We start from the raw sequence: 13,273 nt of genomic DNA, 5'->3' as shown, positions 1-13,273 counted from the left end.
ACTGCCCTCCAGTGGTTAGTCAGAGTCAGTGTGGGCATTTGACGCCGAGAGAATAGCTTTCGGGGATGAAATAGCAGGGTTTGACCAAACCAGTCATTTTGGCTTTTGCCACTCTAAAAACGTTTTTGAAGCTGCGGTTTTACACGCAGAAAGGAGAATAATACAACAGCAGTGGAAGCTCAACTCGTGCACAGAACGGGAACAGAAAGTGCATCAGCAATGCAAGCTTCATACAAGCAAAACAGATTTAAGGACAGAGGCACTGCTCGCTTCCCCGACACAGAAAACATCTACTATAAGGACAGCATCCGTGCATGCTTGCCTCATACACAGAGCATGACCAGTATGGCCTCAATAGTTCACATTTCATTACAAGACAATTACAGCAAGTGTAGCTAGAGTGCAAGCTTTCCTCATACAGAGCAGGTGTCGGACTAGCAACAACAGTGGGATCCTCATATAACACACACCACACACCACCTCTCCTCCCTCAGGTACAGTGTAATCCCTCAAGCATTTATACATAATAAAGAAAATCATGGACAGTTGCTGTGCAAACATGACTGGGACACAGAAGAGGTACACCAAAGACAGCATCAATGGAAGCCTCCTTCATTCACTGAACAAATTCAGCAAGAATAGCAGAAATGCAAGCTTAACTCATACACAGAAAAGGCACTACAAGGACAACAGCAGTGCACACGTGTCTCTTGTAGAGAACAGGTACAATATGAACACATTAGTGCATAGTACAGGTACAGCAAGTGCTGCTGGTATGCACGCCTCCCTCAAAGCAGGGGCGGCCTTAGGCATGTGCAAGCTGTGCACCTGCACAGGGCCACCAAACCCCAGGGGCCAGCACGCCAATATATATATATATATCCTTAATATAATAATCCTCTGAGGATGGATACATATTTGCGTGGCGGCCACTGGCAGGGATTTGGTGGCCTCCAGCTCTGTTCTACTTCCAAACACCCTGACCCACCCCCATCACTGGCCTCTGCGCTCCGCCCCACCCGGACCCCCTATTCCGGGGCCTCCCTGGGCTCCCTGCCCAGGGCCGCCATGAGCCTAGAGCCTATCGTGTCCAGGATAAGGGCACTAGGACCCTGAGACAGCGCAGGGGTGAGGGGACACCGGACACCACATCCGGTCAAGGGGTGGGGAGAGGAAACACTCTGCTGCTGGACATCGAGACAGGAGGTCATGAAACATGCATGCTGTAACCAGACGAATATAGAGAATACCTGTATAATCCACGTCGTGTACTGTGTGAGTTCCTTGGTTGTAGGACATGACAGAGCCGCCCCTGCTCAAAGAGATCAGGTGTAGTATGAGCGGTAGAAGTTACAGCCTCCTACAGCAAACAATCACACACATACAACTTTTCTCCCTGTATAGTCAACAAACAGCAACAATGAAAATGTCCTTTTACAAAGAGAAAAGGTGCAGCACATCAGTAGAAACACACCCACGCACACACACACACACACACACAACTGCTTCAGCACACGCATTGAGTGGAATTGTCCAACTTTACACACACTCACAGAATAATTAATTGTGTATATAGTATTTTAACTTCACACATGCCTTGATATTGAGGCAAGTTATAGAGATGATCAAAGTAAATGTCACTGCTCTTTTGATACATTTGCCCAAAAGTACCTAAACACACTATGTCGATGGGTCTGCATAGTGCTGTGAGCCTCAAACCAATGTTGTTTGTCTTTATCAGTCTTTAGCAACAATTTAATAACCAATTTGGTCTCCATAATGTGTGCCAGACACACATGCATTGGTCATTCCCTAACATACTATGAGGAGTTCCACTCATGCCTAGACTTGGGGCTAGGTTATTGGTAACAAGGGAACCAGTGTGTCGCCTGGAACTTGGGTTAGCTTATGCATAAAGAATAGTGGTCCTAACACATACATATCACAATCAAATAAATGTACAAATACATCAAATGATCAATGTATTCAATCGTATATAAAAGCATTGAAAACCATGTGACTGCACAGTGGGTGTGTAGTGTGAAAAGTGCTCGGTGCTCTCATACAATTAATACACATGTTTAATAATACATGAGCAACAGTGTATATCATGTAGGAACAACCCAGCCCATTTTATTATTATGTGCAATCAGATTGAGTTTGTGGAACTAGTCAATGATGTTTCGATCTTTTAGACACATAGAACGATCATCATCAGGGCTCTAAGAATACATGAGCCTGAGAAAAATAAAGGATGGGCACTAACCAAACGTTGCTAAAAGCACCAATGGGCTCAATTCAACTACTGCTGTTCAAGGTTTGTATAGACTCCCAAAGTAGTCAAAAATTGCCAGTGTAGTTCAGATGGGGGCAGGGGATCTAATAATGGGCTCTAGGAGAAGTAGAAATCATTTGAAGCACAGCCAGCCAACTTCACTAAGCTCTCGCATCAAGCAGTATTTTCTGCTGTCTAGGAAGATCTTGTGATACCCCTATGGAGGCCCTTTTACATCCTAGAAGTGGTCTACTTTGCCCCACTCCCATTACCAGAGCCCCTGGAAAACATTGCAAACCTCACTGACAATTTCTGTTGAGTTTTGTTTGGAGTCTATACAATCCATGCACAGTTGTAGCTGATTCAAATCCATTGGTGGCTTCAGCAATGCCTGATTAGTGCCATCATCTATTTTTCTCAGGCTCATGTATTCTTAGGGGTACAAAAGTGGGTGGTGATGGACGGAGCATCTGAACCAATCAAACACTCACACCCAGTCAACAGATCTGAGTTTAATGCATCACCATTCTTTAGCCCACGCTGCCACCCCAGTTCAGACATGGCCATATGCAAATCAGTCTGACCCTGTGCCTCATGGGAACAGTCCAGCCCGAACTGCCAAGCCATGCCTTCCCTGGACCGGAAACAAGCTTCCTAGGACCGGTTTCTGGCAATCCAGCCGTCTTCAGCCTGGCTTGCTTGAATCCAGTGGCAAAGTGAGCAAGGGACTCACATCTGAGCATACCCTGCCAACTTATGGCGAACAAAGCGGTACAAAAGGGGGTGGTGATGGACGGAGCATCTGAACCAATCAAACACTCACCCCCAGTCAACAGATCTGGGTTTAATCCATCACCGTTCTTTAGCCCACTCTGCCACCCCAGTTCAGACATGGCCATATGTAAATCAGTCTGACCCTGTGCCTCATGTATTCTTAGGGTCCTGATTATACTCCTTCTATCTGTGAAAATGATCAACACATCATCCACTAGTTCTACGGACCCAATTTGAGTGTGCATAAAAATAAAATGGTCCGTGTTGCTCTTACTTGATACATACTTTTGATCATGTCTTGTCACACATGTGTATCACTTGTATGAGAGCACTGAGCATGTTTCTCACCACACACCCACTGCGCCGTCACATTGTTTATATTGTTTTTTATATACCATTGAATAAATTGATAGTTTGATGCATTTGTACATGGATTGTGATATCTATGGTCTTGGGACCACTGTTCTTTATGGATGGACTTGGAGCTAGACACGCAGCATAGAAAATAGTTCAAGGCTGAGAGGCTGAAAATACTGTTGGCCTTCTGTATAGTACTTTTGTTGTGTCACCTACAGTGACAGGTACTGATGTATGGGAGCTGACCCCCAATAATTTCCTGAACCCCAATATTGTATGAACTGCAATGTTTTACCTTAGGCAGTTCAGCTCCGCGGATCTTCTCATTGATCTGGTGTTTAAGAGACCACCCTCCACATCAATAGCTGAAACTTAGCAGAGTAAAATCATATTTAGAAACTGGGACCCCTAAACAGCTGCGTTCTAGATCAAAAAAGATTTACAGAGGAATGCATAATTTTTTCATGAAGACTCGAAATACAGAATCATAAATTGCAACAGAACCCCGATCCGTTAATTAAAAAACCTCTAAATTCTAAGTGCCAAGCTCATAAGGAGTACTTCACAATACAAGCTTTCTAATACTATAATCTATTTACGTCATTACGCTCTGAGCTCCGCATTAACAGTGAGGCGCGAAGACTTTCGTTGGGCAGCTGATTGGGAGACAGCAATAAGCAGAAGTGAAATGAGCAGAACACTAGAAACCGCATCCATTTTAAGTAATTGGTGTCTTGCATTAAAATGTGCATAACTATACCACATGGTTTATTATAGTTCTAAATGAGAAAATAATATATTTTTAAGTACAAAATCATTAGGTCACCCATTACAGTCATATGCATCATTAAAATTACTAGTTCATGCAAACAACTTGCCACCCAAAACGTTTTTAACAGATGCACCAGCCCAGTAGGTCAAGACACAGCTGCTATGCAGCCACACCATAGACCTGTGATGCTGCACTTTGCTTGGCAGCTACTTGACTGCCCAGCTCAAGATTCCAAGGTTGGAACAGGGTGATGCCATGGTGTCAGGAAGCCAGTGGGATAGGTTAACAAAACAAGGGACTCTGACATTCGTGGACCCACTTCATCATTACTGGAATCCTGGGACCCCCACTGAGTCATTGCTGGAAGCTGGGGACCCCGGCATAAGCAATTTCGATGATTTGAACTTCAAAGCAATACAAAAAATAGAAAGAAGCATATATCAAACAAATACAAAACATTTCACAAATGGTGAATTGTTTAAATTAATTCACAAACAAAAAAAATCTAAATTTTAAATTTAAGTGCGAAGTTGAAGGCCACCCCATCATCCATACTATACTGTCTTTGATGCAATTGCGCTGCTCCCACGAAGCAATTTGAGGATACCAGTTTAGACCCTGATTTACAATTGCTTTGCGTCGGTTTACTTTTATAACGTAAACCCAACGGTAAACATTCAGGTGAGTTTGACTATCCAACTCAAATCATGATTTGCATTGGATAGGACACAAAGTTGAGCAATGCATTACTTTGCATCAGGGGGGCATTCCATGGGTGGTGCATGGATGTTCCCATGCAACCACACCAGGGTATCAATGCAAATCACTATCTACAGAGAATCGAAGACAGGGATTTGCGCCAAAATCCAATGCCTCCTCTAGGCAAGCACAGCGAGAAGAAATGTTTTAATTTCTGGTAATATTTCCCACTTTGCATGTATGCTGCATTGTACGGCACACTTACAAACTGGGAAAAGCGTGAAAGCACAGATTTTCTACTTGAAGGGACTCTTTCCTGCAGAAAACCTATTCTTCAGGCAATGCAGACACCCTTGCACTATGGCAAGAGGGTGTCTGCATTGGTGCAAAGCTCCTTAAAGTGTGTTAGCACAAGGAGAAAGCAGAACAGGGCCACATCAAGTAGATATGGTGCTGTTCCACTCTTTCCCTTTCACGCAATGCAGCGGAGCAGCTATACTTGGTTCTCTGTGTTGTGTGACTACTTGATAAATTGGCCCATCATTTCTAGCCTCCAATTTCAAATTCTTTCACATTTACAGAACATCCTAAAATGTTCTATTTTACGTTTTGAATCTTTATTTAGATGTACTTTATTAATCTGTTAATATTGTAGATTTTCTAAGCAGTAGTGGACCCCCTGATAAGGCGTCATGGACGCCAAGGGGTCCGCGGACCAGGGCTGGACTGGAAACGCAAGGCCATCCCGGCAATTTTGTCGACCGAGCCAGGGGTGGGGGCATGGGGATTCTGGTGCAAGTGTGCAGCACTGTTACTTTTGTTACTGGGGGCCGATATTGGAGCACAGATGAAAAACTGAACCCCAGTAACAAAACCGGCCCCCACCACTGTAAAACCTGTCCCACGCTTCCAGCCTCCCGGGGAAACACCCGATGCTTGGTATGCCCAGTCCGGCCCTGCCACAGACCACAAGAACCGTTGTTCAAGATGGTCTTAAAAAGATTTAACAAATGAGCAGGACTGCAGATCCCGGGCTGGAACTAGATCCAGCCTCCTCACAGCACCCTGGGGGAGGGGGGGGGGTGTGAGTGGGGGGGGGGGGGGGAGCCTACATGTGTTCGGGGGCTTTCAGCCTCTGGAGAAAGAAGCAACAGGGGTACTGGACAGGGAGAGGCATCAAGGAAGAGGAAAAGAAGAAAAGGACAAAGGCAACAGTAGCAACTTCAGTGGAGCAAAGAACCTTTATTTTGCAAACGCATGTATGAGAATCATGAAAAGAAACAACAGGCAGTTCATATGGCATAGCCGCTTCATGTTTGAACTGGGCGGATTCATGTGCTTCACTGAGGAGTGCATTTAGCATATGATATTATAATAACACATTATATGGTGTTGCTGAGTCTATATTCAAACACTGTGCAGGCTTAGCTTTGGAGCAACAGGGCACTTCATGCCCTAGGGGTCATGGAACACGATTATCTACAAAAGAGGGTTTGAGGGAGCAGGGGCGGCTCTAGGATCATGGCAGCCCTGGGCAGGGAGCGTAGGTAGGGGGCCCCGGAAGAGGGTGTCCGGGCAGGGCAGAGCCTCCCGGAGCTCAGGAGGGGGGTCAGGGTGTTAAGGAAGTTGAACAGGGGCCGCCAGACAAATATGTATCCATCCTCAGAGGATTATTATATTAAGGATATATATTGGCCTGGCTGGAGGATCCTGGGGTTTGGTGGCCCTGTGCAGGTGCACAGCTGGAGGGAGGACTTGGGGGATTCTCTTCGGGATTCTGTCCCTGGGCACTTGGAGAATATTCATATGACATGAATAAAGTTCAGCGTAAAGAGATGAGTATTCAGCTCTTTTCTAAAGAGGAGTGTAAAATAAATGTCGGTGGTCTTACAGCTTACTATAATCATACTCTACAATAGGTATTTTATTGACAAGTGGTGGGTGAAACCTGTGGCATGCAGGTATCACAAAAATCTCAACAGTGAGCTACCTTAACACGTAGTCATTGTTCATGTGAGACCGCCTAGTGCTCCAGGCCATCCCTATATAAAGCCTATGCAGCCTGTATAAGAAAAACCCCAAGTAAGATGCTCAGAGGCTCTCAGGCTTGTAGACAGAGGTATTCAGGACTGAATGATGAGGCTGGAGGGGTTTTGTCCACTCAGGGGTGCCGCGTGTCAGTTAAGCCTACGTGATTGGCTGTGTCTCTGCCCTTCCAATAATTCGCAGGTACCAGCCAATTAAGAGATTTCCTGGATCCTTATATGCCATCAAGTCTCTCCTTGGGACAGTGGCTTAATGAAACTTGAGCCCCCTCCCCTGCAAAGTACATGGAGGAGGCCTGCATGCTATAGACCCCGTCAGGATCTCTCAGGCCAGGGGCCCACCATCCGTGCACAGTGCTGGAGGGGCCCCTTGTAGCTCGGGGCTCCTCTAAACCACGGGGGCTGTGGGCCTAATGTTACACTACTGCCTTGGAAGAAGATGGGTGGAAGATATGGGTTTTAATGTTGGCTAACACTTGTAATCCTGGGCCAATCATGTTACATTGCTGTTCCTGGGATCCCATGGATACTGCTCAGTTACTCCAATTGTGCCCACATACTTTACTTCTACTTACTGGCTCCGGCCGTGCTCACTGGCTCCACCCCTGCTTACTGGCTCCACCCCTGCTTACTGGCTCCACCCACTGCTCACTGAGCCTACTCCTCACCACTGACACCATCACTTTTCTGTTTCCAATCAAATCTCCTTAGTGCTTTTCCGCTGTCTGTTTGGAATTCTTTATATTTCCTGGATCAGCCATTTCTCAGTCTTTTTTCCACTGTTTCTGTGCACCACCTCTGCTCATTGGATCTAGGGTTGCCAGTTGCCACCTGGCCATTTTTTACCGGCCTGGTCTGTATTATTAGGACTTTGTGAGGAAAGTATTTAGAAAGTGCTTGAGGGCTGCCTAAATTAATTAGACACGAGTGTTAAAGCAAACAGCAGCATAAATGCTGTGTTACAAAAGAATACTGTGAATTTTACATAAATTATTTTTCGTACACCAACACTTGGCCCTTTCAGAGTAGCAAAATGTAAACAAATGGCCAATATTCTTTCTGATAAAGGTGGCAACCCTAATTGGCTCTGCCCAGTTCGCAAACTCCTCCCAGAGGCAGGCGCGGTTGATTCAGATAAGAGCGGTGAGGCGGGTTGGGGCAGGGGGAAAGTCGACAAATGACGGAGTAGGGAAAATAAATTAAAAAACAAATGAAACCACTTACCTTGCGTTTGCCACATCGGCGATGTGGTGAGTTTAAGGTAAGTGGTTTCATTGCTTTCTTAATTGTATTTTTCCTATTTCATCGTCTGTCGATTTTATCCAGCCTTGCCCCCTCGCTCTTACCTAAACCAGCCGCGCCAGCCTACAAGTTCTTTCGTGCTCACTAACTCCAGTTGTGCTACAGAGCTTTTCCCTGCTCATGAGCTCCTGCCCTGCTCACACGCTTAGGCCCCCTCACTAGTGCTACCCATGCTACAAGCTTTGCTTCTGATCCCACTTTTCTCTGACCCAGAACACCACATGGCTACCATGGTCCACCTCAGCTGGCTCTGCTCCTGATGTCCGGTTCAATCTCATTTCACTTGTCCGCTGCTACTCACAACCTTGCCTCCCTTATCATTGGTTGCCTTTTGTAACAGGACACACTGCAAGTCTTTTTTTGCTCTTGGCCCTCCTTACATAGACTATGTTGGACAGAATGGTTATGTTCCTTGTCTCTAATTTTTTTTCTTTAATTTTGACTCTAGATACTGGGCAGCGAATGAACCCAACGGTCTCCATCAAGAGAACTGTGCAAGCACCCACGGAGACTCTGGAGCCTGGCAGGATGTCTCCTGCTTGGAGAGGCTTCACTGGGTCTGTGAGAGAAAAGTGTAGACCCACCTGCTTTAGGAGGCTTGCACCCTGTAGCGATTTGAAGCCCCCCCCCAGAGCAAAGCCAGGCTCCTGGAGGGTGCTAGAGGGCCCAACGCTCGCTTCCAACGTGGAGGGGTATCCATTGACGGTGCTACTGGCTCAAACCCTCTTAAGACTGAGAAATGATCTCTGATGATGATAGGGGGTTCAAATTCCTCCCATAGCATGGAGGGGGTGTCCCTTGACTGGGGGTTCTGAATGTTTTGGGGTTGCTGCTGTAAACCACATTGGAGTAGCACATGTGCGCTATTACCAGGACGTTTGGCACCTCTACTCTGTGGTTGGTTTGATGAAATGGCGGGATCCCTGAGAGAACTGAGAGTTGCAAATCTTGGATATCAGTAGGTTGCATATGTGAAGTCCTTGGATACAGGATTACTGTCTGGACCAGCGGAACAGAGCACCTCTCTGGCGTAGAACATTCCCTTTTTTTTAACCTACAGAAAACCCTCACACGTTAATCAGCTAACGTTTGCAAAGAGCAATGTTTGTCGAGAAATTCTCTTGATTCTTCTACATCTACCTGAAGACGTGACCTCTGTGCTGCATGCTTGTGTACTACGTGTAGGTGTCATAATATGGACCCCCACGTCCAGTCTTTAAACAATTGGAGCTAGATCAGAACTGTTGGTTCACTCAGTTTGCGATCCATTATCTGCTGGACCACTAGTGCTGACCGGATATCAGCAGTGATTGAGATTTGGATACCCTGGGGATCCAAGCCTAAGTGTATTTCTGGACCAGTAGTGCTGACCGAACATCAGCTGTGAATGAGATTTGGATACCCTGGGGATCCAGTGTGAAAGTATCTGCTGGACCAGCAGTGCTGAGTGGGTATCAGCTGTGATTGAGATTAGGATACCCTGGAGAACCAAACCTAAAAGTATCTCCTGGACCAGTAGTGCCTACTGGGCATCAGCAGTGATTCAGATTTGGATACCTTGGGGGATCCAAGCCTAAGAGTATCTGCTGGACCAGTAGTGCTGGCCAGGCATCAGCTGTGAATGATTTTAGGATACCCTGGGGATCCAAGTGTGAAGGTATTTGCTGGACCAGCAGTGTTGTTCGGATATCAGTTGTGATTGAGATTGGGATGAATGTCTGACAAAATATCGAAGTCACAATTATCGATATACAAAAATATCGGAACCAAAATGTCGATGCCAAAAATATCGGAATCCTATCCCTAACAAGGTAAGTACAAATATATCGAAAAAAATATATAGAATGACAAAAATATCGTTTTTTGTTAAATATCGCTTTTTTAATATAAAATAATTATGTAATATTACCAAAAACATACTTATAAATGTAATAAACATATTTAAAAATGTACTATAATAGTTAAAATTAAAACCTAATTTAATACAAATTAATATTAATAAATATATAATACATAATATTTTTTTCATTAATAACTCTAAAGTAATTATTTTCATAACTTATAAAGAAATAATAATATAATAAATTACTAATACATTTATATACATTAAATAATCATATAAATAACAATTAATATCAACATAAAAGTAATACAAAACCAAAATACATTTTAGATAGCGTATGAGTAAAAATTACTATTCCCACTCCAGAGAGTGCGACAGTAGGGAAAGTGTTGGATAGCGTAGGGGTAAAAATTACTATTCCCACTCCAGAGAGTGCAACAGTAGGGAAAGTGTTGGATAGCGTAGGGGTAACAATTACTATTCCAACTCCAGAGAGTGCAACAGTAGGGAAAGTGTTGGATAGAGTAGGGGTAAAAATTACTATTCCCACTCCAGAGAGTGCAACAGTAGGGAAAGTGTTGGATAGCGTAGGGGTAAAAATTACTATTCCCACTCCAGAGAGTACAACAGTAGGGAAAGTGTTGGATAGCGTAGGGGTAACAATTACTATTCCCACTCCAGAGAGTGCAACAGTAGGGAAAGTGTTGGATAGCGTAGGGGTAACAATTACTATTCCCACTCCAGAGAGTGCAACAGTAGGGAAAGTGTTTGATAGCGCAGGGATAATAATTACTATTCCCACTCCAGAGAGTGCAACAGTAGGGAAAGTGTTGGATAGCGCAGGGGTAAAAATTACTATTCCCACTCCAGAGAGTGCAACATTAGGGAAAGTGTTGGATAGCGTAGGGGTAACAATTACTATTCCAACTCCAGAGAATGCAACAGTACACCCATAACCCGCTACAGAACATATTTATCAATTATTCAATTAACTAAAATTAAATTAAAAAATCTCAATTAATTAATAAATCCTACTAATTATTAATTATTTTACCATAATTAAATTACTACCCACACTATTCCCCTATAAAACCATAACCCGCAACAGAACATATTTATCAATTAATCAATTAATTAAAATTATTTAAAAATTATTCTTAATTAATTAATTAATAATTCCTACTAATTAATAATTCATGTAACATAATTAAATTACTTCCCACCCTATTTCCCTATAAACCCATAACCCGCTACAGAACATATTTATCAAATAATCAATTAATTAAAATTAATTAAAAATTATTCTCAATTAATTAATTAATAATACCTACTAATTAATAATTAATGTAACATAAATTACTTCCCACTCTATTCCCCTATAAACTCATAACCCGCTACAGAACATATTTATCAATTAATCAATTAATTAAAATTAATCAAAAATTATTCTCAATTAATAAATTAATATTTCATACTAATTAATAATTAATTTAACATAATTAAATTACTTCCACCCTATTCCCCTATAAACCCATAACCCGCTACAGAACATATTTATCAATTAATCAATTAATTAAAATTAGTTAAATATTATTCTCAATTAATTAATTAATAATTCCTACTAATTAATAATTAATTTAAAATAATTAAATTACTTCCCACCCTATTCCCCTATAATTAATTAATAATTAATGTAACATAAATTACTTCCCAACCTATTCCCCCATAAACCCATAACCCGCTACAGAACATATTTATCAATTAATCAATTAATTAAAATTAATCAAAAATTATTCTCAATTAATTAATTAATAATTCCTACTAATTAATAATTAATTTAACATAATTAAATTACTTCCCACCCTATTCCCCTATAAACCCACAACCCGCTACAGTACTAAAACACAACTTTTAATTAAATTACATTAAAAATACATGATAAAACATAATTAATACTATATAATATACACTAAATTTATTTAAAAATCGATATTAGTAACATCGAAATTATTTACTTCGATATTACTGACATCGATATTTAAAACTTCGATATTACTAATATCAATATTAAAAGTGTCGATATTACTTACCTTCTATATTATGTCCCTTCGATATTTAAACTTCGATATAATTGTATATCGAAATTTAAAACTCGATATTTTGTCTGTGTACCATTGGGATACCTTGGGGGATCCAAGCCTAAGTGTATTTCTGGACCAGTAGTGCTGACCGAACATCAGCTGTGAATGAGATTAGGATACCCTGTGGATCCTAGCACAACAGCACTGCAATTTAGAAGTGTGTTTTTAAGAATATACAGAAAACGTTTTAGTTGTAGGATTAGCAACAGAAAGGATTACATTTATTGATTATATTGTGTGAGTTTGTTTAGATAGCCTGTCTTGAAGAGGAACTCCCAGTCTTTGTTTTGTTCATAAGGATCAACATGTGAACTGTCTGGTTGATTACAGGATATAATTGTATTTTTTTTAAAACTAACTCTAACCTTTTTTGATGATGTATTATTAGGAAATAAACATTTTTGTGTCACATTATTATACACACATCGCTTGGCTTAAAAAATCACTGGTTTATTTCTGAAACATTGTCTGGAGCACAAATGATGGGTTGTAATTTATTATTTTAAATTGTGTTTTTGCAACCCATTTGAAATAATGAAATAGCTACAAGTAATCAGCCCTAGAGAATCTCTTACGCTGCCTTGTCCGTTATTATAGTCCAGAATTTCCGAGGGATACCGGGTTGCCCTATTCTTTAACCCCTTTGATGCTGATGAGGAGCTGAGCTCGTCATCAGCTACGGCGCTCGTATGCTGATGAGGAGCTGAGCTCGTCATGTAACGCGGTAATTTAAAAAATGCCGCACACAGCGGGAAAAGCCGCCGCAGCGATGCGGTTATAATGATTTTTTCAAGTTCAAAAGTTACAGACTATTCTTTTAGCCTCCCTTAAAAAGTATTCCTTGCAGATACAATTACTACAAGCACAGAAAATTGGCCCTAGGTCCTACTATCTTACAAAGCATGCATATGGTGATTCTGGTAAAGGAGGAGTGACTTTTGTGAAGGTGCAGTGGTCAGAAGTAAACTTTGTTGCTTACTAGAACACTAAAGTGAGAGAACTTCTTCTGTGCCCTGCCATAGATTCTGCTTCCAAACCCCTTGAGTTGGTGAAGAAATGTATTCT

The 13,273-nt window shown here is 42.1% G+C and overlaps 1 protein-coding gene across 2 annotated transcripts in view; it reads left to right on the top strand.

Annotated features, from left to right (window-relative positions):
* The window catches only part of LOC147748351 (macrophage mannose receptor 1-like), a 75,333-nt gene extending 65,403 nt beyond the window's left edge, over window positions 1–9,930 (top strand). For both annotated transcript variants that reach the window (XM_086936422.1, XM_086936421.1), the window contains one exon: window positions 8,673–9,930. In XM_086936422.1, coding sequence (XP_086792548.1) covers window positions 8,673–8,690 — 18 coding nt within the window. In that variant the 3' untranslated portion in view covers window positions 8,691–9,930. The remainder of the gene's footprint in view (window positions 1–8,672) is intronic.
* The last annotated feature ends 3,343 nt before the right edge of the window (window positions 9,931–13,273 follow it).

The sequence above is a fragment of the Lissotriton vulgaris genome, chromosome 1_1 (genome assembly GCF_964263255.1).
Source record: "Lissotriton vulgaris chromosome 1_1, aLisVul1.2, whole genome shotgun sequence".
NCBI lineage: Eukaryota > Metazoa > Chordata > Amphibia > Caudata > Salamandridae > Lissotriton > Lissotriton vulgaris.
Note: the sequence above shows the minus strand (reverse complement) of the source record. Positions and strands in the feature narration are given on the sequence as shown.